The sequence below is a fragment of the Salmo salar genome, chromosome 02 (assembly GCF_965601325.2).
Source record: "Salmo salar chromosome 02, fSalSal1, whole genome shotgun sequence".
NCBI lineage: Eukaryota > Metazoa > Chordata > Actinopteri > Salmoniformes > Salmonidae > Salmo > Salmo salar.
Window position 1 is genome coordinate 5,729,002 of NC_138292.1, and position 24,436 is coordinate 5,753,437.

Here is a 24,436-nt window from a genome sequence, read left to right on the forward strand (position 1 = left end):
AATGCACATGCAGAGATCATCCGTTCACCTACTCTGCGTCTCATAATGACAGTGGTTGGAACCAGAAATCTCAATTTTGGACTCGGTCTTATGTCCAGTGTTTGTTTCTTGGTCCAAGCAAGTCTCCTCCTTATTGGTGTCCTTTTTAGTATTGGTTTCTTTGCAGCAAATCGACCATGAAGGCTTGATTCACACAGTCTCCTCTGAACAGTTGATGTGTCTGTTACTTGAACTCTGAAGCATTTTTTGGGGCTGCAATTTCTGAGGCTGGTAACTCTAATGAACTTATCCTCTGCAACAGAGGTAACTCTGGGTCTTCCTTTCCTGTGGTGGTCCTCATGAGAGCCAGGTTCATCATAGCGCTTGATGTTTTTTGCGACTGCACTTGAAAAAGCTTTCAAAGTTCTTGGAATTGACTGACCTCCATGTCTTAAAGTAATGATGGTCTGTTGTTTCTCTTTGCTTATTTGAGCTGTTCTTGCCATAGTATGGACTTGTTCCTTTACCAAATAGGTCTATCTTCTGTATACCACTCCTACTTCGTCACAACACATCTGATTGGCTCAAACGCACTAAGAAGGAAAGAAATTCCAGAAATTAACATAAAAAAGCACACCTGTTAATTGAAATGCATTCCAGGAGAGAATACCTACAGTGCAATGCTGTCATCAAGGCAAAGGGTGGCTAATTTGAAGAATATCAAATATATTTTGATTTGTTTAACACTTTTTTTGGGGGGTTACTATATACTTCCATATGTGTTATTTCATAGTTTTGATTTCTTCACTATTATTCTACAAATGTAGAAAATAGTAAAAATAAAAAATCCTGACATGAGTAGGTGTATCCAAACTTATGACTAGCACTGTACCTACATAAGGAAACCATAACACAATCCTAATTCATCCATACACATCCTCCTCAGACCTGTCTAACTAACGCAGTACTGACAGATGTTCTACCCGCTAACACTTTATCTGAGGAACAAAACCCACTAGGTTACACAGAGGCTTCATAACACATTGATAATCCATACACACTGCACTCATTAGCAGAATGCTCTGAATATCCTCGTTACATAATTTAAAATGAAGGATATAAAACAAGTGTAACTTATTGACTTGAAAAGTAAAAAACAGCCTATACTGTGAGTCAGCATGCTGTTGTGTAACTGACTATCTAACATAACCACAGCTCAGAGGCCACCAATGTGCACCACACTGTTTGTTGTCACTTCCTCTTGGTGACAACCACCAAGAAACTGGAACATGTGCTACGAATACACAATACATGTACATGCATGTCCTTCCTGAGAGAGTGAACATGGAGTACAGACGAGTGACCGAACATCTAAAGCTATAAGAGACTGTACATACATACAGGGGGGGTGTAGACATAATATGACATTTGTAATGTCTTTATTCTTTTGGAACTTCTGTGTGTAATGTTTACTGTTCATTTTATTGTTTTTCACGTTTGTATATTATCTATTTCACTTGCTTTGGCAATGTTAACATGTTTCCAATGCCAATAAATCCCATTGAATTGAGAGGGAGAGCAGTATGTCACTAGGCTACATAATAACAAGTGTAAATACAGTTACAACACATGACGGAGAGAGAGGAGCTACACTACTGTATGTCAATAGCCTGACATTGTGGTGTTCCACAGACGATGTAAGAATAGCCTACATTACTAGCTGTAGGCCTAATCTTTTCCTGAACAAGTGTACTATAGTTACAGTATATGACGGAGGGGGAGAAGCTACAATTTGTCAATAGCCTGACGTTGTGTTTTTCAAACCACAGGCTGCGTCTCCATGAAGGGAAGGTGGTTAAGGACCGCAGGCATCACCTGAGGACGTATCCCAACTGCTTTGTGGCCAAGGAGCTGATCGACTGGCTGCTGGAGCACAAGGAGGCGTCAGACAGAGACACAGCCATCAAGATCATGCAGAAACTCCTGGATCAAAGCATCATCCATCACGGTAGGGCCTTCTGACATGACCAGACACGTCTGGGCTGTGTTCATTAGGAACCAAATGGAAGGAAACGGGGAGACATTTCCTGGACCTGTCCAATAAGAAACACTCTTTCGTTTTCCATTGCTAAGCGTTTTGTTATGGTGCGCCCTAATTAATACTCCTCTGAGCTTGGGGTTTTCTGGGAACAGCCAGATCCTGCTTCTCTACAGACTTCAAATAAAATTGTATTCATCACATGCGCCGAATACAACAGGGTGTATACCTTACAGTGAAATGCTTACTTACGAGCCCCTAACCAACAATGCAGTTTAAAAAAAAATACGGATAAGAATAAGAAATAAAAGTAACAAGTAATTAAAGAGCAGCAGTAAAATAACAATAACAAACCTGCTTCTCTACAGCCTTCTGACATGACTTCTATCTGGTTGTCATTCATTAGGACACTCAACAGAAAATGTTTTGCATCAGGTTTTTAGTTTTTCTGTATGCAGATTGTCCCTGCCTGTTTCAAACGTTTTGTTGTTGTTTTGTTTAGTACCTAATGTTCTTCCATTTTAATGTGAAGAGACAAATCCTCTGTCTCTCTCTAGTGCTGTTGGTTGTCTTTCTCTCAGCCAGTTTGGATGTAGCCTAGTACAAAATGTCTTGTTGGAGGTTTATGTATGTATGTATGTATGTATGTATATACGTCAAGGATACACAGTGTATAGCTTCTGTCTGATGACCTATGAGTTTCCAGAAAGCGGAGTAGCTAACATAACACTTTAAATTCAGACCTCACCACTCAAAGATCAGCAAAGTGCTTCATTTGGCAAATTTCGTTCACTTCAGAGGATTGACTGGCACTGGGTTGTCGAGAGAAACGTAATGGCATTATTAACTACGAAGCTTTCGTGTAAACTCGCCTCTGTTTAGTGGGCTGGGAAAAGATGATGCCATTAGCAGTTAGCTAACTCAGCTCTGTTTAGTGGGCTGGGAAAAGATGATGCCATTAGCAGTTAGCTAACTCAGCTCTGTTTAGTGGGCTGGGAAAAGATGATGCCATTAGCAGTTAGCTAACTCAGCTCTGTTTAGTGGGCTGGGAAAAGATGATGCCATTAGCAGTTAGCTAACTCAGCTCTGTTTAGTGGGCTGGGAAAAGATGATGCCATTAGCAGTTAGCTAACTCAGCTCTGTTTAGTGGGCTGGGAAAAGATGATGCCATTAGCAGTTAGCTAACTCAGCTCTGTTTAGTGGGCTGGGAAAAGATGATGCCATTAGCAGTTAGCTAACTCAGCTCTGTTTAGTGGGCTGGGAAAAGATGATGCCATTAGCAGTGTAGCTAACTCAGCTCTGTTTAGTGGGCTGGGAAAAGATGATGCCATTAGCAGTTAGCTAACTCAGCCCTGTTTAGTGGGCATGGGAAAAGATGATGCCATTAGCAGTTAGCTAACTCAGCTCTGTTTAGTGGGCTGTTAGTGTGGGGATAAAGAGTGCCATTAGCAGTTAGCTAACTCAGCTCTGTTTAGTGGGCTGTTAGTGTGGGGATAAAGATGATGCCATTAGCAGTTAGCTAACTCAGCTCTGTTTAGTGGGCTGTTAGTGTGGGGATAAAGAGGATGCAGTTAGCTAACTCAGCTCTGTTTATTGGGCTGTTAGTGTGGGGGATAAAGATGACACAATTGTCAGTTCACTAAATGTAAACAAACATTGTTCCTCTTTTTGTGTTGCAGTTTGTGACGAGCACAAGGAGTTCAAAGACATGAAGCTGTTCTATCGCTTCAGGAAAGATGACGGGACGTTTCCGCTGGACAACGAAGCCAAGGTCTTCATGAGGGGACAACGGATATATGAAAAGTAGGTTTTCTTTCAAGTGATAATATATTAGTTTATCATTCAATGAACCCAGATTGTCTTTTGATCTGTTGATGGAGAGAGAAATTATATCCAGGGGAAAAACCAAGTAAAAAGCTTTTACTCATTACAGCTTACTCGTTATATACAATCAATGAAATATGTTCTGAACAGTTATTTTTAGGGGGTAGGCATCTTGTTTGTGTTGTTTTTACCAGTCTAGTACATGGTGTTGTTCAGCAGGCAGGCGAGAGTGGTTAGAGCCTAATAGTTTCCATAGAAACCCCCTCCTCAACCAGATAGATCTCATACAGTCACTCTGCCAGCTACAGTCATCTCTCTCTTTCTCTCGCTCTCTCTCTCTCTCATGAGAAAACAAGTTTTGATCAGTCATGGACATAAAAGTGCTGAAAACAAATTGTCTCCCTGTTTAAAAAGAAGATGGAGAACAAGCTATGAAGGATACATACTGGAGTTTTGGTGCAGGTACAGCCAACTAGCATGAAAATAATAGTGTGATATTATCAAAACAATTCGATACAATATTTCGTCATTAATAATATCACTACATCAAACCCCAGTCGCCAAGAGGGATGAGTGGTCTGGAGTTGGCTTAGTGTGGGGTAGGCCAGTTGAGAACAAGTTCTCATTTACAGCTGCGACCTGGACAAGATAAAGCAAAGCAGTGCGACACAAACAACAACACAGAGTTACACATGGAATAAACAAACGTACAGTCAATAACACAATAGAAAAATCTATGTACAGTGTGTGCAAATGTAGTAAGGTTAGGGAGGTAAGGCAATAAATAGGCCATAGTGGCGAAATAATTACAATTGAGCAATTAACACTGGAGTGATGGATGTGCAGATGATGATGTGCAAGTAGAGATACTGGGGTGCAAAAAGTAAATGCTTTGTTACAATGCGTTAACTGACTACTTAAATAGTACACTCCACTCATGACAGAGACAGTTGTTATTGTTATCCCTGTTGCCCAGAGAAAGTGTTTCTGTTGTAGTTCAGTGTGTTGATTAGTTGTGAACATTGTTTGGAAGGCGGTATGTTGAAATTCACCCTCAGGCATCTTGTATTGGCTGCTACTACCTAACTTACTACGCAGTAAGAATGCAAGTGTCTCTCTTTTAGTTTTTTCTTTAAGGCTGGCCTCCCTGCCTCCTCTCCTCAGGCTGGCCTCCCTGCCCCCTCTCCTCAGGCTGGCCTCCCTGCCCCCTCTCCTCAGGCTGGCCTCCCTGCCCCCTCTCCTCAGGCTGGCCTCCCTGCCCCCTCTCCTCAGGCTGGCCTCCCTGCCCCCTCTCCTCAGGCTGGCCTCCCTGCCCCCTCTCCTCAGGCTGGCCTCCCTGCCCCCTCTCCTCAGGCTGGCCTCCCTTGCAGTTTTACATGCCTGCAGAATGTAGGTCTAGTGCCTCTCTAGTTCAGTAATATTGTCTGTCTGTGTTGTAGCTATCTGCCAGCTCCACAGAAGCCTTCTTTGTGCCAGCTCCTGCTCCAGCTCCAGCTCCTGCTGCAGCTCCAGCCCCTGTGGTGGTTGAGCCATCCTCCCCCTGAGCTGTGTGTGGTGTAACAGGAAGACAGGCAGGGCCAGTGTTAGGGTGTATTTATGTAGTCACCATGGTAGAGGGACACACAGCCTGGTTTAGTGGAAGTATGCAGGCTACACCTCAGTCTTCACACTCACCAGACTAGAGACTGGGGCCACGATTCAAACAAGCACAGCTACAAACAAACTACCTGTGCAGTGTGTGTGTGTGTCCTGGAATCCCTGCCCAAGTTCCCAGTACAGGAAGAGCTGTTGTATTGTTGTTGTGCACAGTCTCGAAGCAACGGGGATAAGTCAACGGGGACAATCTCAAGGCGATATTTAACCACCTTGTTTGACTGACTATTGTCTTCCTGCCTGAACAACCAGGGTGAAGATAAACTTTAGTTCCTGGTTGCCTGGTAAATGGGCCTATAGTGTTTAGAGGGTGGTGAACGAACACTTTGGAGAATCAACATTTCCTTCTCACAACAAGCAGGGTGGTCTCAGCCTGGGCGGTGGTAATGGTGGTGACTGCTTCCTCCTTCCTCCTTCACAAGCAGTTTAACCATAATGTTTCCACTTGTCTCATTTGAAGGAGTTGGGAAGTCTACAGTGGTAATTTAACGTTGGGAAGTCTACAGTGGTAATTTAACGTTGGGAAGTCTACAGTGGTAATTTAACGTTGGGAAGTCTACAGTGGTAATTTAACGTTGGGAAGTCTACAGTGGTAATTTAACGTTGGGAAGTCTACAGTGGTAATTTAACGTTGGGAAGTCTACAGTGGTAATTTAACGTTGGGAAGTCTACAGTGGTAATTTAACGTTGGGAAGTCTACAGTGGTAATTTAACGTTGGGAAGTCTACAGTGGTAATATAACGTTGGGAAGTGTAAGAGTTCATCTGCTTACAGCGAGCAGGGCTCCTGTTCCAGGGTAGTACAGTATCCATGTATCCTGTTATGTGTTGACTCATGGCTGTCACTGTCTAACTGCCCGCTTGGGATGAATAAAGTTTATTGAACGGAACAGACTGGAGTGGGAATGTGGACAGGCTTTTCTGTGGACCATTCAGTAGTGTAATCCTGCTGTGCCTGATTTGTTTTATATCTTGGTACCAGCCGGGTCAAATTCTGCAAACTTTTATTTACTGTTCTGTTGATAAGAAATACAAATAATTGTTTTGAAGGAGTTTTTGAAGGATGGAGCTCAGACCTTGGTGTGATTCAGGCACGTGTTTAATCCTGCTAGTTGGGCTGGCAGGACTAAAGCTGGCAGTCTGACAGTCACAGGAGACAGTGTTGGCACCCTATCCCCTACACAGTGCACTACTTCTGACCAGAGCTCTAAGGGCCCTAGATAGGAGTACACCAAGAGGACAAAACATTAGGAACACCTGAACTTTCCATGACAGACTGACCAGGTGAATCCAGGTGAAAGCTATGATCCCTTATTGATGTTACTTGTTAAATCCACTTCAATCAGTGTAGATGAAGGGGAGGAGACACATTAAAGAAGGATTTTTAAGATAATTGAGACACGGAGTGTGTGTCATTAAGGGTGAATGGGCAAGACAAAAGCTCAAAGTGCCTTTGAACGGGGAGTGGTAGTAGCAGCCAGGCGCGTCAAGAACTTCAATGCTGCTGGGTTTTTAATGTTCAACAGTTTCCCGTGTGTATCAAGAATGGTCCACCACCCAAAGGACATCCAGCCAACTTGACACAACTGTGGGAAGCATTGGAGTCAACATGGAATGCTTTTGACACCTTGTAGAGTCACATGCCCCAACCAATTGAGGCTGTTCTGCGGGCAAAAGGGGGTGCAACACAATATTAGTACGGTGTTCCTAATGTTTTGTAAACTTGGTGTAGGTTGTCATTTGGGACGCAGCTTGTATGTAGGATAGAACAGGTTGTGTGTCCCAGTTAAGTTCAGGACATCCATTACCATGTGATGGCTGTGGTAGCTTAACAGCAGAGCATATTTACTGTACAATCAAGGACAACTATGCCACTTTTAACATGTGGCTTGTTATTGTCAAGTATTTGGTGATGACCTACACAGTTTAGTGTAATTTTATGATTTCATGTCTGTCGACTGTTTAGTGGTGAGCAATACCGGAGATTGTTTCTCTGTGACGTTTTCAAGTAGGATCCCTGAGATGACTAATACAATAAATGATTTTCAGCGACCTATATCACCCGTCTGTAGTTTCCTGATCATCAATCAAATTCTATTGGTCACAGACACATGGTTAATCATATTGGACCTCCCTACGATATGTTGATCTGGTTGTCTTTGTCTAACACATGGAAATATTTTAAATAGATGCTGAAAAACCTACACTCTTAGAAAAAGGGGTTCCTAAAGGGTTCTTCGGTGTCCCCATAGGAGAACCTTTTTTGTTTCCAGGTAGAACTCTTTTTGGGTTCCATATAGAATCTTCCGTGGAAAGAGTTCTACCGGGAACCAAAAAGGGTTCTTCAAAAGCGTCTCCTATGTGGACAGGCAAAGAACTGTTATTGGCTCTAGATAGCAATTTTTTTTTTCTTCCAAAGAATGTATATGATATTTATAGTCAGCTTACTCCAATTTTCTTCTGTTGTTCAAGGCTCAAACTCGGAGTCCATTCGGCAAAACCACTCCCACCATCACCAATGAAGTTGCTGCTCCGGCGGCCATTTTGCCCTTTCCAAATAACCTATGTTTTCGTAGTGAATTGCTTGTAAACTTCATACTTTTTATTTTAAAGTTCCAATAGGCCCACAGTGTTGTTGGATGGATGGTTGCTTGGACATTTACAGAGGCTGTATTTGGCTGTTATCGTTGAAAACACTTTATTTCAGATGCAGCCGGTTTAGCTACTTAGTTAGCTAGCATTGCTAACGTTAGCACCAAAGATGCAGGCTGCGAAACTAGGATTCCATAGTGATTTGCCTGTAAATTTCATAAATGTTGTGTTAGAACAGGCCTACATGTTGTTTAAGACAGTCGCTAAGATGAAACACTGCCTTTATTGTTGCAAATACAATTATTTTGGATGTAGCAGTCGGGCTAGCTTGCATGCTAACTAGATACAGTAACTTATCTAGCATAGTTAGCATTTAAATACATTTTTTGTGTAATGCAGTTGATTGGTGATAATGACATGAACATATATCGGGCATGACTTTCATGCAAGCATATATGATTACAACCTAAAAGTAATGTGCAATGCACTCATAACTTATGACACAAGCAATATATTTAGAATAAGCTTTGTCTTGGCTTGCTAGCCAGCTATGCTTACTGCATGCAGCTAACTAAGCAGAGCATTGCATCATGGGAGGAGAATTACAGATCTTTCCAAAATGACAAAAACAAGGAATTGTGCAGTATGGCTAATAAACGATAAAACATCAATGTGTAGCCAATCTTACAGTAGTGGATGTACACTAACAACATAATAACTGGTTATAAAGTTGCAGAGTTGTCCTGTTTAATGACTGGCCAGACCTGCCTAGGTGGTTTATATCAGATGTGGATTCATGCTGCATTCTGAAAGGCACACTATTACTTACCTTGGTCAAAAGTAGTGCACTATATAGGGAATAGGGTGCAATTTGGGATGTATCCTGGGTGTGTGGGTCAGAGGTCGACTTGGTAATCTTTCACATGTCAAGCATCCAGACTAAGGTGAGGTTAATGGGTGGGTTAGTTGACTCAGTGATAAGGTGGTGAAACGTCACACGTCATTGCATCTTATGGAAAGAGGAATTAAGCTGTAAAGAAAGAATCAGTGCTCTGCCTTGGAGAAAACAAGCTGTACTGTAGCCTCACCATGATGACGTGGTCTGCCTTTGTCTCAATGCAAGCAGTAACATGTACGTTATAGTTCATACTGTATATTCCCATCATAGCTCCACCTGTTCCCACACGGGTTTGATATTTACCTAGTGTGTGTGTGTGTGTGTGTGTGTGCCAAACATGGCACGTGTATTCTCTGTCTGTTGGGATTCCACCCTTCTTGGGATATTTATCTTGTACCAGGATCACTCAGTAGGAGACTGCTGTGGTTAACTGACATCCATCTTGTACCAGGATCACTCAGTAGGAGACTGCTGTGGTTAACTGAACTTGTTGACCTTAAGTCCTAGTGCTCTTCCTGGAAGTTCAGCTTTATAAATAGTACAGGGGTGGCCAAGCTACCCTTCTCCTTGGGACATGGGAACTACCCATCAGCAAGGTTTTGATTCCAACCCTACGCTAACACACCTGATTTTACTTAGTCATTCATTAGCTAAATCAGGTGTTTTTGGTCGGAGCAAAAGCCTGCACAGATAACTATTTAGAAAGGGGTTGATGGGGAAAAGTCTTATTGTGTTGAATCAGGATGGAAAACAACGTACAACTGATTTACACGTCATATATAGTAGTCTGTATCTAAATCTGTCCTTCTCAACAGACTGATGATGAACACAGAGACGTCCATCCTAGCGACTAGTCTATATAAATCTGTCCTCAACAGACTGATGAGGAACACAGAGACGTCCATCCTAGCGACTAGTCTATATAAATCTGTCCTCAACAGACTGATGAGGAACACAGAGACGTCCATCCTAGTGACTAGTCTATATAAATCTGTCCTCAACAGACTGATGAGGAACACAGAGACGTCCATCCTAGTGACTAGTCTATATAAATCTGTCCTCAACAGACTGATGAGGAACACAGAGACGTCCATCCTAGCGACTAGTCTATATAAATCTGTCCTCAACAGACTGATGATGAACACAGAGACGTCCATCCTAGTGACTAGTCTATATAAATCTGTCCTCAACAGACTGATGATGAACACAGAGACGTCCATCCTAGTGACTAGTCTATATAAATCTGTCCTCAACAGACTGATGAGAGACGTCCATCCTAGCGGCTAGTCTATATAAATCTGTCCTCAACAGACTGATGAGGAACACAGAGACGTCCATCCTAGCGACTAGTCTATATAAATCTGTCCTCAACAGACTGATGATGAACACAGAGACGTCCATCCTAGTGACTAGTCTATATAAATCTGTCCTCAACAGACTGATGAGGAACACAGAGACGTCCATCCTAGCGACTAGTCTATATAAATCTGTCCTCAACAGACTGATGAGGAACACAGAGACGTCCATCCTAGCGACTAGTCTATATAAATCTGTCCTCAACAGACTGATGATGAACACAGAGACGTCCATCCTAGTGACTAGTCTATATAAATCTGTCCTCAACAGACTGATGATGAACACAGAGACGTCCATCCTAGTGACTAGTCTATATAAATCTGTCCTCAACAGACTGATGATGAACACAGAGACGTCCATCCTAGCGACTAGTCTATATAAATCTGTCCTCAACAGACTGATGATGAACACAGAGACGTCCATCCTAGTGACTAGTCTATATAAATCTGTCCTCAACAGACTGATGATGAACACAGAGACGTCCATCCTAGTGACTAGTCTATATAAATCTGTCCTTCTCAACAGACTGATGATGAACACAGAGACGTCCATCCTAGTGACTAGTCTATATAAATCTGTCCTCAACAGACTGATGAGGAACACAGAGACGTCCATCCTAGCGACTAGTCTATATAAATCTGTCCTTCTCAACAGACTGATGATGAACACAGAGACGTCCATCCTAGCGACTAGTCTATATAAATCTGTCCTCAACAGACTGATGAGGAACACAGAGACGTCCATCCTAGCGACTAGTCTATATAAATCTGTCCTCAACAGACTGATGATGAACACAGAGACGTCCATCCTAGCGACTCGGGAAGAAGAGGGTGAGACGTTTGAACGGACGCTGGTGGCCTCCGAGCTTGTTGATTGGCTGCTGGCGGAGGGAGAGATGGCGACCCGAGAGGAGGCGGAGCATCTTGGACGGAGGCTTCTAGAACACGGGATCATGCAGCATGGTGAGTGGAAGGAGCGTTTTCATCTGTTGGATTTTTTATAATATTTTTTTTTTTGAGACATCCGAACTAACAAGGTCACGGTCAGTACCCCACCTGTCACACTGATGAAATGACATATCACTGAGTCCTGAGTAAGGTTAGTCCTGCAGTTTGGGAACCACTTCCCTAAGCGAATGTAATTATAGACCATTTTTGAAGAAGCAGTTATGAAAGATGAATCTTTGGCTCATGCTGTACTAGTGTAGTCTACTATTTATCCCTACCTGGTATTCACTGAGGATTTACATGGTAATATGGTCAAATGGTAGTTACACAATAATTACCTATCGTGGTAATAACATTTTGCACTGTTGTCAGTTGCTGCTTTAATTCTATGGCTCTGTAATTTCTAAGTTGACTTTGTTAGGTGAAAGAGGAGACTTGGAGTGTTGATGTTAACACATGGTGGGCAGTCACATTGGGTCCTCTCTTCCAAAGGGCATGCTGTAAGGATCCTATTTTAGTCAGGGAACACGGTGTCTTCTCTGGTCAGACAGGGATCAAGGGCATACTGGTATCATCATCACCCACTTGGATTGGATCTGTCCTGTTTTTATACACACACACACACACATTTATTTTACTATCCTTGTTGGGACCAAACAATTGATTTCCATTCAAAATCGTATTTTTGATAACCTTAATTCTTAACCCTAATTGTAAACTTAACCCACTAGGCCTAAAATTTCCACACTTGTCCAAATGTTCCTTGTTTTACTGTCCTTGTGAGGATTTCTGGTCCCCACAAGGATGGTAAAACCAAACACACACACACACACACACACACACGTTTGAAAGTTTAGCAGAGACTTTACTTGGCTCCCAGTATTTCAGATTGACAGAAGATTGAGTTAACTTTGGAAATGTTTTCATCGCACAACCAGTTTCATAAAAAAACACGTCACATTTATCTGCGAGAAACGCGTGCTTCGTGCCCCATGATCCTCAAATGACAGACACAGGGCTCTGGTCAAAACTAGTATAGGGAATAAGCTGCCATTTTAGGATGTGCCCTGGTCTGGCTCACATGACTGACTGAAAGGACTTGTGTTGTCACGGTGACATGACTGTTTGGTCACAGTAGATCATTATAGGATGTTAGTCTCTCTTTCGTCAGAGGTCAGCTGTGGTCTGGTTGCCAAGGTCAGGAGTGGGGAGGAACACGGTGAAAGGCTTCTCTTATCAGGCCTGGTGGAATTCCTCTCTGTATAGTAACAGGACAGTCATTGGAATTAGCCCGGTAGAACACTGAGGAGGTGAATCCATCTCCAATAGGCCCTTGACTCCACTAGGAGTTAAAAGGAGGAAGTCCCAGCAGTTACTCATGTACAGGGCATGACCACCTGCATGGCTACAGAGTGAATGTTCTGAGTCTGGTGACAGTAATGTTACTGTACTACTGCAGCTTAGGAGATGTTTTCCAGCTGAGTTTTCCAGCTGAGTTGTGCTGAGAGGTGGTTCCACTACGGGGTGAATCCCTGCTCAGAGACAGATGGACGTCATGCCTCTGGTCTCTGGCCAGGGGGTTCCAGACAGATCAGCTGCTCACCTCTGGACAACGGTGTGTGAACTGACCTACATTCATACATACAGCACACACAATCCTCGACCCAGATACACACACACACACACACACACACACACACACACACACATACAGCACACACACACACACACACATACAGCACACACACACACACACACATACAGCACACACACACACACACATACAGCACACACACACACACACATACAGCGCACACACACACACACACACATACAGCACACACACACACCAATCACACATACAGCACACACACACACCAATCACACATACAGCACACACACACACCAATCACACATACAGCACACACACACACCAATCACACATACAGCACACACCAATCACACATACAGCACACACACACACCAATCACACATACAGCACACACACACACCAATCACACATACAGCACACACCAATCACACATACAGCACACACAATCATCGACCCAGATACACACACACACACACACACACACACACACACCAATCACACATACAGCACACACACACACACACACACACACACCAATCACACATACAGCACACACAATCATCGACCCAGATACATGCATACATACATACACACATACACACACCAATCACACATACAGCACACACAATCCTCGACCCAGATACACACACACACACACACACACACACACACACCACACAATCATTGACCCAGATACACACCCACACACACCGGTGGCATGTATTGCACACATGCGCGGCATACCAATGTCACGTGCACACCCACTAGACGCTCTCTGTCCTCCTCTCTGTCCTGCTGCTCTCTGTCCTCTACCCAGGCTGCTGCTGGAACTGGGCTTCCTCTGTGTGACAGAGACAGACTAAAATACAGCAGGGTGTAGAGCTGTTACTGAGCCAGTCAACCTCCTCTTTCTACAGGATCACCTGTCTCTATTACTGAGCCAGTCAACCTCCTCTTCCTACAGGATCACCTGTCTCTCTGTCTCTATTACTGAGCCAGTCAACCTCCTCTTTCTACAGGATCTCCTGTCTCTATTACTGAGCCAGTCAACCTCCTCTTCCTACAGGATCACCTGTCTCTCTGTCTCTATTACTGAACCAGTCAACCTCCTCTTTCTACAGGATCACCTGTCTCTCTGTCTCTATTACTGAGCCAGTCAACCTCCTCTTTCTACAGGATCACCTGTCTCTCTGTCTCTATTACTGAACCAGTCAACCTCCTCTTCCTACAGGATCACCTGTCTCTCTGTCTCTATTACTGAGCCAGTCAACCTCCTCTTTCTACAGGATCACCTGTCTCTATTACTGAGCCAGTCAACCTCCTCTTCCTACAGGATCACCTCTCGCTCTCTCCATCTCTCTCTCTCTCCATCTCTCTCTGTGTTTCTGTGTCAATAAATGAATGCAGTGGTAGCTAGAAGGGCCATCTGCCGCACTGATTTAAAGCCTGCTGCCTCCCATCCTCTCTCCCCCCGTCCCGTCTCCTCTCTCCCCCGTCTCCTCTGTCATCCCTCCATCCACTGCTCTAAAGCAACATGAGGCTTCCCTGACCACCCACAGGGTCTCCTCTCTCTCCTCTCTCCCCCTCTCCTCTGTCATCCCTCCATCCACTGCTCTAAAGCAACATGAGGCTTCTCTGACCACCCACAGGGTCTCCTCTCCTCTCTCCCCCCTCTGTCATCCCTCCATCCACTGCTCTACAGCACTGATCCAGTGTATTAAAGCAGCGTGAGGCTACCCTGACCACCCACAGGGTCGTGGACTCATTACACAGACGGCATCTGTAACAGGAGCTACAGAGTGGAGACATGGGTGATATGTGTACAGTACTTCAGTCCTGCATCCTGCCCACGCACTACTGCAGTAGGGAAGACCAGCATCAACCCTCTTAAGATATTTCATATTTTATGCCTTTGAGAGCTTGAGGGCTGTTAGGTTCATACTTCCTTGGTTGACCACAACCTCAACACCGTGTCACTGTAGTGGACTGTATGGTAAAAACACAGGGCTTTTCTATGGCTAGTTGGAGAGCTTTTCTCTAGTCAGTCTGAAGGAGTTGTAGATGTATTGCTGTAAAGACTGCAGCCTGTCGTGTAGTCGAAGAGGCTCAACAGAACTTCATCTGAGCGTTCAGACTCTATGTGAAAGAGTCTGAAGGAATTCCTAGGATAGGATAAAGTAATCCTTCTAACCCCCCCTTAAAAGATTTAGATGCACTATTGTAAAGTGGTTGTTCCACTGGATATCATAAGGTGAATGCACCAATTTGTAAGTCGCTCTGGATAAGAGCGTCTGCTAAATGACTTAAATGTAAATGAAGTCGGAGGGAAGCATTTAACAATGCCACCTCCTCTCTGCCCTCCTCTCTGCCCTCTGCCCTCCTCTCTGCCCTCCCCTCTGCCCTCCCCTCTGCCCTCCTCTCTGCCCTCTGCCTCCTCTCTGCCCTCCTCTCTGCCCTCCTCTCTGCCCTCCTCTCTGCCCTCCTCTCTGCCCTCCTCTCTGCCCTCCTCTCTGCCCTCCTCTCTGCCCTCCCCTCTGCCCTCCTCTCTGCCCTCTGCCCTCCTCTCTGCCCTCTGCCCTCCTCTCTGCCCTCTGCCCTCCTCTCTGCCCTCCTCTCTGCCCTCCTCTCTGCCCTCCTCTCTGCCCTCCCCTCTGCCCTCCCCTCTGCCCTCCCCTCTGCCTCCCCTCTGCCCTCCCCTCTGCCCTCCCCTCTGCCCTCCCCTCTGCCCTCCTCTCTGCCCTCCCCTCTGCCCTCCTCTCTGCCCTCTGCCCTCCTCTCTGCCCTCCCCTCTGCCCTCCCCTCTGCCCTCCTCTCTGCCCTCCCCTCTGCCCTCCCCTCTGCCCTCCCCTCTGCCCTCCCTCTGCCCTCCTCTCTGCCCTCAGCTCTCCTCTCTGCCCTCCTCTCTGCCCTCTGCCCTCCTCTCTGCCCTCTGCCCTCCCCTCTGCCCTGCCCTCTGCCCTCCTCTCTGCCCTCAGCTCTCCTCTCTGCCCTCCTCTCTGCCCTCTGCCCTCCTCTCTGCCCTCTGCCCTCCCCTCTGCCCTGCCCTCTGCCCTCCTCTCTGCCCTCAGCTCTCCTCTCTGCCTTCCTTTCAGCCCAGGCTCCCCAACCCAGTCTCAGGATCTGTCCCAAGTAGCAACCTAGACATTCCCTTTATAGTGCACTACTTTTGACCAGATCCCCATTGGCCCTGGTCAAAATAAGTGCCCCATAAAGGGAATAGGGTGCCATTTTGGACACAGCCTCAGTGTCTTGTCCTGACTTGAGCTGAACGGTGAACCTGACACTGATTCAGAGGATAATTACTGGTAATTAAATTGTTGACATGGAGAGGAAGATATCATTACGGGGACTTTGAAATGGGAATTTGAAATTAAACTGGTGAACGGCACACTAAACAAATGTACTGTGTGATTCCACTTGCTACAATAGGATGAAAAGTCCCATGTACTGTTCACCTTGTCGTCGTCGTGGTCACCTTGTCGTGGTGGTCACCTTGTCGTGGTGGTCACCTTGTCGTGGTGGTCACCTTGTCGTCGTGGTGGTCACCTTGTCGTCGTGGTCACCTTGTCGTCGTGGTCACCTTGTCGTCGTGGTTACGTGTTCAGCACTTTAATATAATCAGCTCTGGTTCTCTTGACTGTGGCACATCAGAATGTTCTCCCATCCAGGCCCAACACTGCTTATCAGTCATCAGAGCCAGCAGCGGGTTGCAGCAGGATGCTAGTGTGTGGGTACTGCTTGCTGCATGCTGGATCAGTACAGGCTCTGAGATACTATCTGTTTCCAGTGTGCTGGGCTGTGTAGTGCAGAGCATGCGGTGTTTCCAGTGTGCTGGGCTGTGTAGTGCAGAAGCGTGTCTGTTTCCAGTGTGCTGAGCTGTGTAGTGCAGAGCATGCGGTGTTTCCAGTGTGCTGAGCTGTGTAGTGCAGAGCATGCGGTGTTTCCAGTGTGCTGGGCTGTGTAGTGCAGAAGCGTGTCTGTTTCCAGTGTGCTGAGCTGTGTAGTGCAGAAGCGTGCTGTGTTTCCAGTGTGCTGAGCTGTGTAGTGCAGAAGCGTGCTGTGTTTCCAGTGTGCTGGGCTGTGTAGTGCAGAAGCGTGCTGTGTTTCCAGTGTGCTGGGCTGTGTAGTGCAGAAGCGTGCTGTGTTTCCAGTGTGCTGGGCTGTGTAGTGCAGAAGCGTGCTGTGTTTCCAGTGTGCTGGGCTGTGTAGTGCAGAAGCGTGCTGTGTTTCCAGTGTGCTGGGCTGTGTAGTGCAGAAGCGTGTCTGTTTCCAGTGTGCTGGGCTGTGTAGTGCAGCAGAGGGTCTGTTTCCAGTGTGCTGAGCTGTGTAGTGCAGAAGCGGGTCTGTTTCCAGTGTGCTGGGCTGTGTAGTGCAGAGCGGGTCTGTTTCCAGTGTGCTGGGCTGTGTAGTGCAGAAGCGTGTCTGTTTCCAGTGTGCTGGGCTGTGTAGTGCAGAAGCGTGTCTGTTTCCAGTGTGCTGAGCTGTGTAGTGCAGAAGCGGGTCTGTTTCCAGTGTGCTGAGCTGTGTAGTGCAGAGTGTCTGTTTCCAGTCTGTTCTTCTCGGGGCCTGTGTCTGTGTGACAGCAGGACAATGAGCTAAGCAGGGAGCAGGCAGGCAGGGCTCTAACCCCAGAGAGACTGCATCACCACTGGGTTCACACTCACCATCCACACCCTGCCTCTGTCTGCATTCCTCTCCTCCGCTGGCACAGAAAATACTGGTACGAAACCAATAAGTAGCCTACTGATGTTGCTGCACTCGTTCATTGTCTTACATCAGATTCCTCCACTGATCTGTCTCGTATCTCGCAAAGGATAATGGGATGGATCAGAAGTAGTCCGGCTACGATGGGCTGCCGTAACATTAGAAAATATTACCTAGGCGACATCGTCTGCTGAACCCCATTCCTGCCTCAAAACTGTCTGAATGAATCTTAGATAAAACAGTAAATATATATATATTTTTTTAAATGTTGTGAGTAAGTCTTAGTAGCCACATTTGACATCTAGCTAATGATTATTGTGCTTAAATGAGCAGTATTTCTGAAGTTTGACTATGGGCACGAAAACTAGCATAAAACAGTCGAGCTAGTCACTAAAATGATCTTTGACTGAAACTATGCTTCTAACCAACCAGCTATCTACTTAGTGCTGCACACACAATGTTGAAATCTTCCAACAAAAGCTAGCTAGCAAGCTACTGTAGCAAGTAATGCTAATGCTAACGTTATTATGAGTTTTCATGAAAGTAGCTGTTTTTCTACCACGAGCCATTGCCGTCGTCTCCCGAGTCATCTGCTGTGCTCAGCTGACCTGAAATGACCACCACGGTGAAACATGCTGATCTATGGACTGATGTTTGATAAGTCAGTTCCTCTTCGTTGTGGGGCTCCCTGTCTACAACGCCAGGGTCATTTAAACAGGCTAAGCAAGCTTTTTATGTCAGTGAAGGAAGAGCTAGCTGACTAGCTAGCTATAACAGTTAGCTACACAGCTGATCAATGTGTGCAGGAGATAGCCACCGGTTTGTTTTAAACTATTAAATCACTGTCAACGTTTGTTATAATTTAGCTACTTAGTTTTTCTGCCTATTTCATGTAGAGTCAGATGAGAGCGCAGTGAGTTTCAAATGTTTTATATATGTTTTCATTTTTTTAATGGTGGTTGCTCTACATTCCAATTTGAGTTCCACGTCCTACAAGACAGAACGGTTGAGGGACAAGCATCGTGGAGGAGTGACGCTGTCTGACGTGAGAAAATGGCACTCGTTATGTCTAGGGGTCTTAGGCCAAGCTACGTGGTCTGTAACCTGACTTTTAAGATGTGCATCTGTGAGAAATCAGCATATGAGGACTGTGTTGTATGTACATGTCCCCAGGAGATGGCAAACTTACCTTCGGTCCAGCTCAGCCCCTTCGGTCCAGGGCCAGCTCAGCCCCTTCGGTCCAGCTCAGCCCCTTCGGGCCAGCGCCAGCTCAGCCCCTTCGGGCCAGCGCCAGCTCAGCCCCTTCGGGCCAGCGCCAGCTCAGCCCCTTCGGGCCAGGGCCAGCTCAGCCCCTTCGGGCCAGGGCCAGCTCAGCCCCTTCGGGCCAGGGCCAGCTCAGCCCCTTCGGTCCAGGGCCAGCTCAGCCCCTTCGGTCCAGGGCCAGCTCAGCCCCTTCGGTCCAGCCCTTCGGTCCAGCCCTTCGGTCCAGCTCAGCCCCTTCGGCCCAGGTCCAGCTCAGCCCCTTCGGCTCCAGCTCAGCCCCTTCGGCCCAGCTTCGGCCAGCCCTTCGCGTCCAGCTCAGCCCCTTCGGTCCAGCCCTTCGGGCCAGCTCAGCCCCTTCGGTCCAGGGCCAGCTCAGCCCCTTCGGTCCAGCCCTTCGGTCCAGCCCTTCGGTCCAGCTCAGCCCCTTCGGTCCAGCCCTTCGGTCCAGGGCCAGCTCAGCCCCTTGGTCGGCCAGTCCAAGCAGATTAGTCTTTTGTTCAAAGTGGTGACCCAAAATAAATGTATACACTAAAAAAAACTACAGAGGCGGGCCTGTCTAAAGAGGCGGGCCTGTCTAAAGAGGCGGGCCTGTCTAAAGAGGCGGGCCTGTCTAAAGAGGCGGGCCTGTCTAAAGAGGCGGGCCTGTCTAAAGAGGCGGGCCTGTCTAAAGAGGCGGGCCTGTCTAAAGAAATGAACAAAGACTGTGAGAGGCTTCTGGCCTCTCAGAATCAACTTGATCTCTCGCACCTGAGGAATTATCAAGGCTGCTTGGCAGAACCCAGCAGTGACCCGGTTGGTGCTGCCACCCGGGGTTGGAGTGTGGAAGTGTGCCATGGTAGTGTGTTTGTCAATGTCCTAACACTAACCTTCGCCCACATCATAACAATACACACGCATGCACACGACAGCGTACACACACACACACACACACACACACACACACACACACACTGCATACTTTAAATGGCTGAACTGTAGAACAATAGCAGCCCTGCCTGGATGGATCCACATTGTGGGTTGTTTTGGTTCAGTTGCCCCACACAATCACTGCATTCCTGGTTGATAGACTCACAGAGGGCTGGTGAGTTGATCTTTGTGGCTCAACACCATGTGCAAACGAGTCAATGGGTGGCTGAATAAACATAACCAAGAGTCACTGAACATGTTGTTTGGTTCGATTATATTTCAATTACAGTGAGCTGATATTTAGATGGTTGTGAATCAGCACCATGGCAACAAGCGTTCTGAATACACATAATCGAACCCCTTTAATCCTGATCATCCCCTTTTAGGGCACAAGGTGCCAAAACATGATCAGAAACTGTTTGGTTGTGGACCAGATTATGATTGAATCATTATGAATGTTTTGGATTGCTGATATGTGTGTGTGGTAACTATGTTTTAGACTGGGTAATTGGACTGTCACTACCAATGTAAGGAGAACACTTCCTCCTGGGATTACAAAAAACTGTGGATGAGGAATATTTCCTTACTTCTCATTTAATGACGCCAGACAGGACAATCCATCACTATAAACCACAGAATGAAAAACACTTCATACAGTCACAACAGAAGCTTCATAGCATCACAAGGTGCATCCATAACCAAACCAGGTAGTAGATCAGACCGGCTGGATTTCTGGATTTTGAAAGTTCTATATCTTAACTTGTTTGCTGACATGCAAAACATTTTGGGACTATATCAACAATGGACTAATGAAACAAATACCAAAATATAGTTTTTGGGTGGAGTGTTCCTTTAAATCCTGAGTCCTAACCCCTTGGCACAGTTATGCAGGCTTTATGGCTTAGTTACACAAGTGACAGTCAGATTTTGATTCCTGGATGGCTTTAGTCGTATAGTCAGTCAGAGTTGGTTTCATGTCTTTCAAGGGATTTGGAGATTTAAGGGGCATTCAGAGCCCCCCCCCCCCCCCCCGTACTGAGCGTCAGCCAAGTGAGTGTTGGCACAATGACGGCCCAAGCTGAGAGAGGGAGAGTGTGTGTGTCCAACCCTAAGAGACTTAGCTGATTACTGGCATTGGAGGCACTGTCAGAGGTGTTCTGTCTGAGAGGAATAATTGAAGAGTTACAGGATTTGGAACTGAACTACCTCCTATTCTACAGTTACCAGGACTTACAGTCAGTAACTATAGTTACCAGGACTTACAGTCAGTAACTATAGTTACCAAGATTTACAGTCAGTAACTATAGTTACCAGGATTTACAGTCAGTAACTATAGTTACCAGGATTTACAGTCAGTTATATGGAACAGTAACTGAATGATCCTAAACAATGGTTTTGTTCTGTGTTTCTCCCTGACAGTGACCAACAAGCACCACTTTGTGGATGGAGGGCTGCTGTACCAGTTCAGACTGAACTTCAGAAGGAGACGGCGTCTGATGGAGCTGCTGAACGAGCGCTGTCGTACCATCCCAGAGAGCCATGACAGCCCCTTCTGTCTCCGCAAACAGAACCCAGACGGAGGCAACACCAGCTTCCTATCTGGTAAACCTCAATGTCTAGCAATCAAATGTCTTTATAAAGCCATTTTTACATCAGGAGTTGTTGTACCCACACTATCTACTGTCACACCGGGGCTGAATCCCACTATAACCCTTAGCCCCTACTCCCTACTCACTATCTACTGTCACACTGGGCCCGAATCCCACTATAACCCTTAGTCCCTACTCCCTATCTACTGTCAGACTGGGGCTGAATCCCACTATAACCCTTAGTTCCTACTCCCTACTCACTATCTACAGTCACACTGGGGCTGAATCCCACTATAACCTTTAGTCCCTACTCCCTATCTACTGTCAGACTGGGGCTGAATCCCACTATAACCCTTAGCCCCTACTCACTATCTACTGTCAGACTGGGGCTGAATTTTACATTTACATTTAAGTCATTTAGCAGACGCTCTTATCCAGAGCGACTTACAAATTGGTGCATTCACCTTATGATATCCAGTGGAACAACCACTTTACGATAGTGCATCTAAATCTTTTAAGGGGGGGGTTAGAAGGATTACTTTATCCTATCCCAGGTATTCCTTAAAGAGGTGGGGTTTCAGGTGTCTCCGGAAGGTGGTGATTGACTCCGCTGTCCTGGCGTCGTGAGGGAGCTTGTTCCACCATTGGGGTGCCAGAGCAGCGAACAGTTTTGACTGGGCTGAGCGGGAACTGTGCTTCCTCAGAGGTAGGGAGGCGAGCAGGCCAGAGGTGGATGAACGCAGTGCCCTTGTTTTGGGTGTAGGGCCTGATCAGAGCCTGAAGGTACGGAGGTGCCGTTCCCCTCACAGCTCCGTAGGCAAGCACCATGGTCTTGTAGCGGATGCGAGCTTCAACTGGAAGCCAGTGGAGAGAGCGGAGGAGCGGGGTGACATGAGAGAACTTGGGAAGGTTGAACACCAGACGGGCTGCGGCGTTCTGGATGAGTTGTAGGGGTTTAATGGCACAGGCAGGGAGCCCAGCCAACAGCGAGTTGCAGTAATCCAGACGGGAGATGACAAGTGCCTGGATTAGGACCTGCCCCGCTTCCTGTGTGAGGCAGGGTCGTACTCTGCGAATGTTGTAGAGCATGAACTTACAGGATCGGGTCACCGCCTTGATGTTAGTGGAGAATGACAGGGTGTTGTCCAGGGTCACGCCAAGGTTCTTAGCACTCTGGGAGGAGGACACAATGGAGTTGTCAACCGTGATGGCGAGATCATGGAACGGGCAGTCCTTCCCCGGGAGGAAGAGCAGCTCCGTCTTGCCGAGGTTCAGCTTGAGGTGGTGATCCGTCATCCACACCGATATGTCTGCCAGACATGCAGAGATGCGATTCGCCACCTGGTTATCAGAAGATTAATTGTGTGTCGTCTGCATAGCAATGATAGGAGAGACCATGTGAGGATATGACAGAGCCAAGTGACTTGGTGTATAGCGAGAATAGGAGAGTTCCTAGAACAGAGCCCTGGGGGACACCAGTGGTGAGAGCACGTGGTGCGGAGACAGATTCTCGCCACGCCACCTGGTAGGAGCGACCTGTCAGGTAGGACGCAATCCAAGCGTGGGCCGCGCCGGAGATGCCCAACTCTGAGAGGGTGGAGAGGAGGATCTGATGGTTCACAGTATCAAAGGCAGCCGATAGGTCTAGAAGGATGAGAGCAGAGGAGAGAGAGTTAGCTTTAGCAGTGCGGAGCGCCTCCGTGACACAGAGAAGAGCAGTCTCAGTTGAATGACCAGTCTTGAAACCTGACTGATTTGGATCAAGAAGGTCATTCTGAGAGAGATAGCAGGAGAGCTGGCCAAGGACGGCACGTTCAAGAGTTTTGGAGAGAAAAGAAAGAAGGGATACTGGTCTGTAGTTGTTGACATCGGAGGGATCGAGTATAGGTTTTTTCAGAAGAGTGCAACTCTCGCTCTCTTGAAGACGGAAGGGACGTAGCCAGCGGTCAAGGATGAGTTGATGAGCGAGGTGAGGTAAGGGAGAAGGTCTCCGGAAATGGTCTGGAGAAGAGAGGAGGGGATGGGGTCAAGCGGGCAGGTTGTTGGGCGGCCGGCCGTCACAAGACGCGAGATTTCATCTGGAGAGAGAGGGGAGAAAGAGGTCAAAGCACAGGGTAGGGCAGTGTGAGCAGGACCAGCGGTGTCGTTTGACTTAGCAAACGAGGATCGGATGTCGTCGACCTTCTTTTCAAAATGGTTGACGAAGTCATCCGCAGAGAGGGAGGAGGGGGGGGGGGGGGGGATTCAGGAGGGAGGAGAAGGTGGCAAAGAGCTTCCTAGGGTTAGAGGCAGATGCTTGGAATTTAGAGTGGTAGAAAGTGGCTTTAGCAGCAGAGACAGAAGAGGAAAATGTAGAGAGGAGGGAGTGAAAGGATGCCAGGTCCGCAGGGAGGCGAGTTTTCCTCCATTTCCGCTCGGCTGCCCGGAGCCCTGTTCTGTGAGCTCGCAATGAGTCGTCGAGCCACGGAGCAGGAGGGGAGGACCGAGCCGGCCTGGAGGATAGGGGACATAGAGAATCAAAGGATGCAGAAAGGGAGGAGAGGAGGGTTGAGGAGGCAGAATCAGGAGATAGGTTGGAGAAGGTTTGAGCAGAGGGAAGAGATGATAGGATGGAAGAGGAGAGAGTAGCGGGGGAGAGAGAGTGAAGGTTGGGACGGCGCAATACCATCCGAGTAGGGGAAGAGTGAGAAGTGTTGGATGAGAGCGAGAGGGAAAAGGATGCAAGGTAGTGGTCGGAGACTTGGAGGGGAGTTGCAATGAGATTAGTAGAAGAACAGCATCTAGTGAAGATGAGGTCAAGCGTATTGCCTGCCTTGTGAGTAGGGGGGGACGGTGAGAGGGTGAGGTCAAAAGAGGAGAGGAGTGGAAAGAAGGAGGCAGAGAGGAATGAGTCAAAGGTAGACGTGGGGAGGTTAAAGTCACCCAGAACTGTGAGAGGTGAGCCATCCTCAGGAAAGGAACTTATCAAGGCGTCAAGCTCATTGATGAACTCTCCAAGGGAACCTGGAGGGCGATAAATGATAAGGATGTTATGCTTGAAAGGGCTGGTAACTGTGACAGCATGGAATTCAAAGGA

The 24,436-nt window shown here is 46.8% G+C and overlaps 1 protein-coding gene across 6 annotated transcripts in view; it reads left to right on the forward strand.

Annotated features, from left to right (window-relative positions):
- The window catches only part of LOC106573152 (DEP domain-containing mTOR-interacting protein), a 69,222-nt gene that overhangs the window by 5,713 nt on the left and 39,073 nt on the right, over positions 1 to 24,436 (forward strand). For all 6 annotated transcript variants that reach the window (XM_082959248.1, XM_082959241.1, XM_082959244.1 and 3 more), the window contains 4 exons: positions 1,809 to 1,987; positions 3,697 to 3,820; positions 11,120 to 11,301; positions 21,191 to 21,373. In XM_082959248.1, coding sequence (XP_082815374.1) covers positions 1,809 to 1,987; positions 3,697 to 3,820; positions 11,120 to 11,301; positions 21,191 to 21,373 — 668 coding nt within the window. The remainder of the gene's footprint in view (positions 1 to 1,808; positions 1,988 to 3,696; positions 3,821 to 11,119; positions 11,302 to 21,190; positions 21,374 to 24,436) is intronic.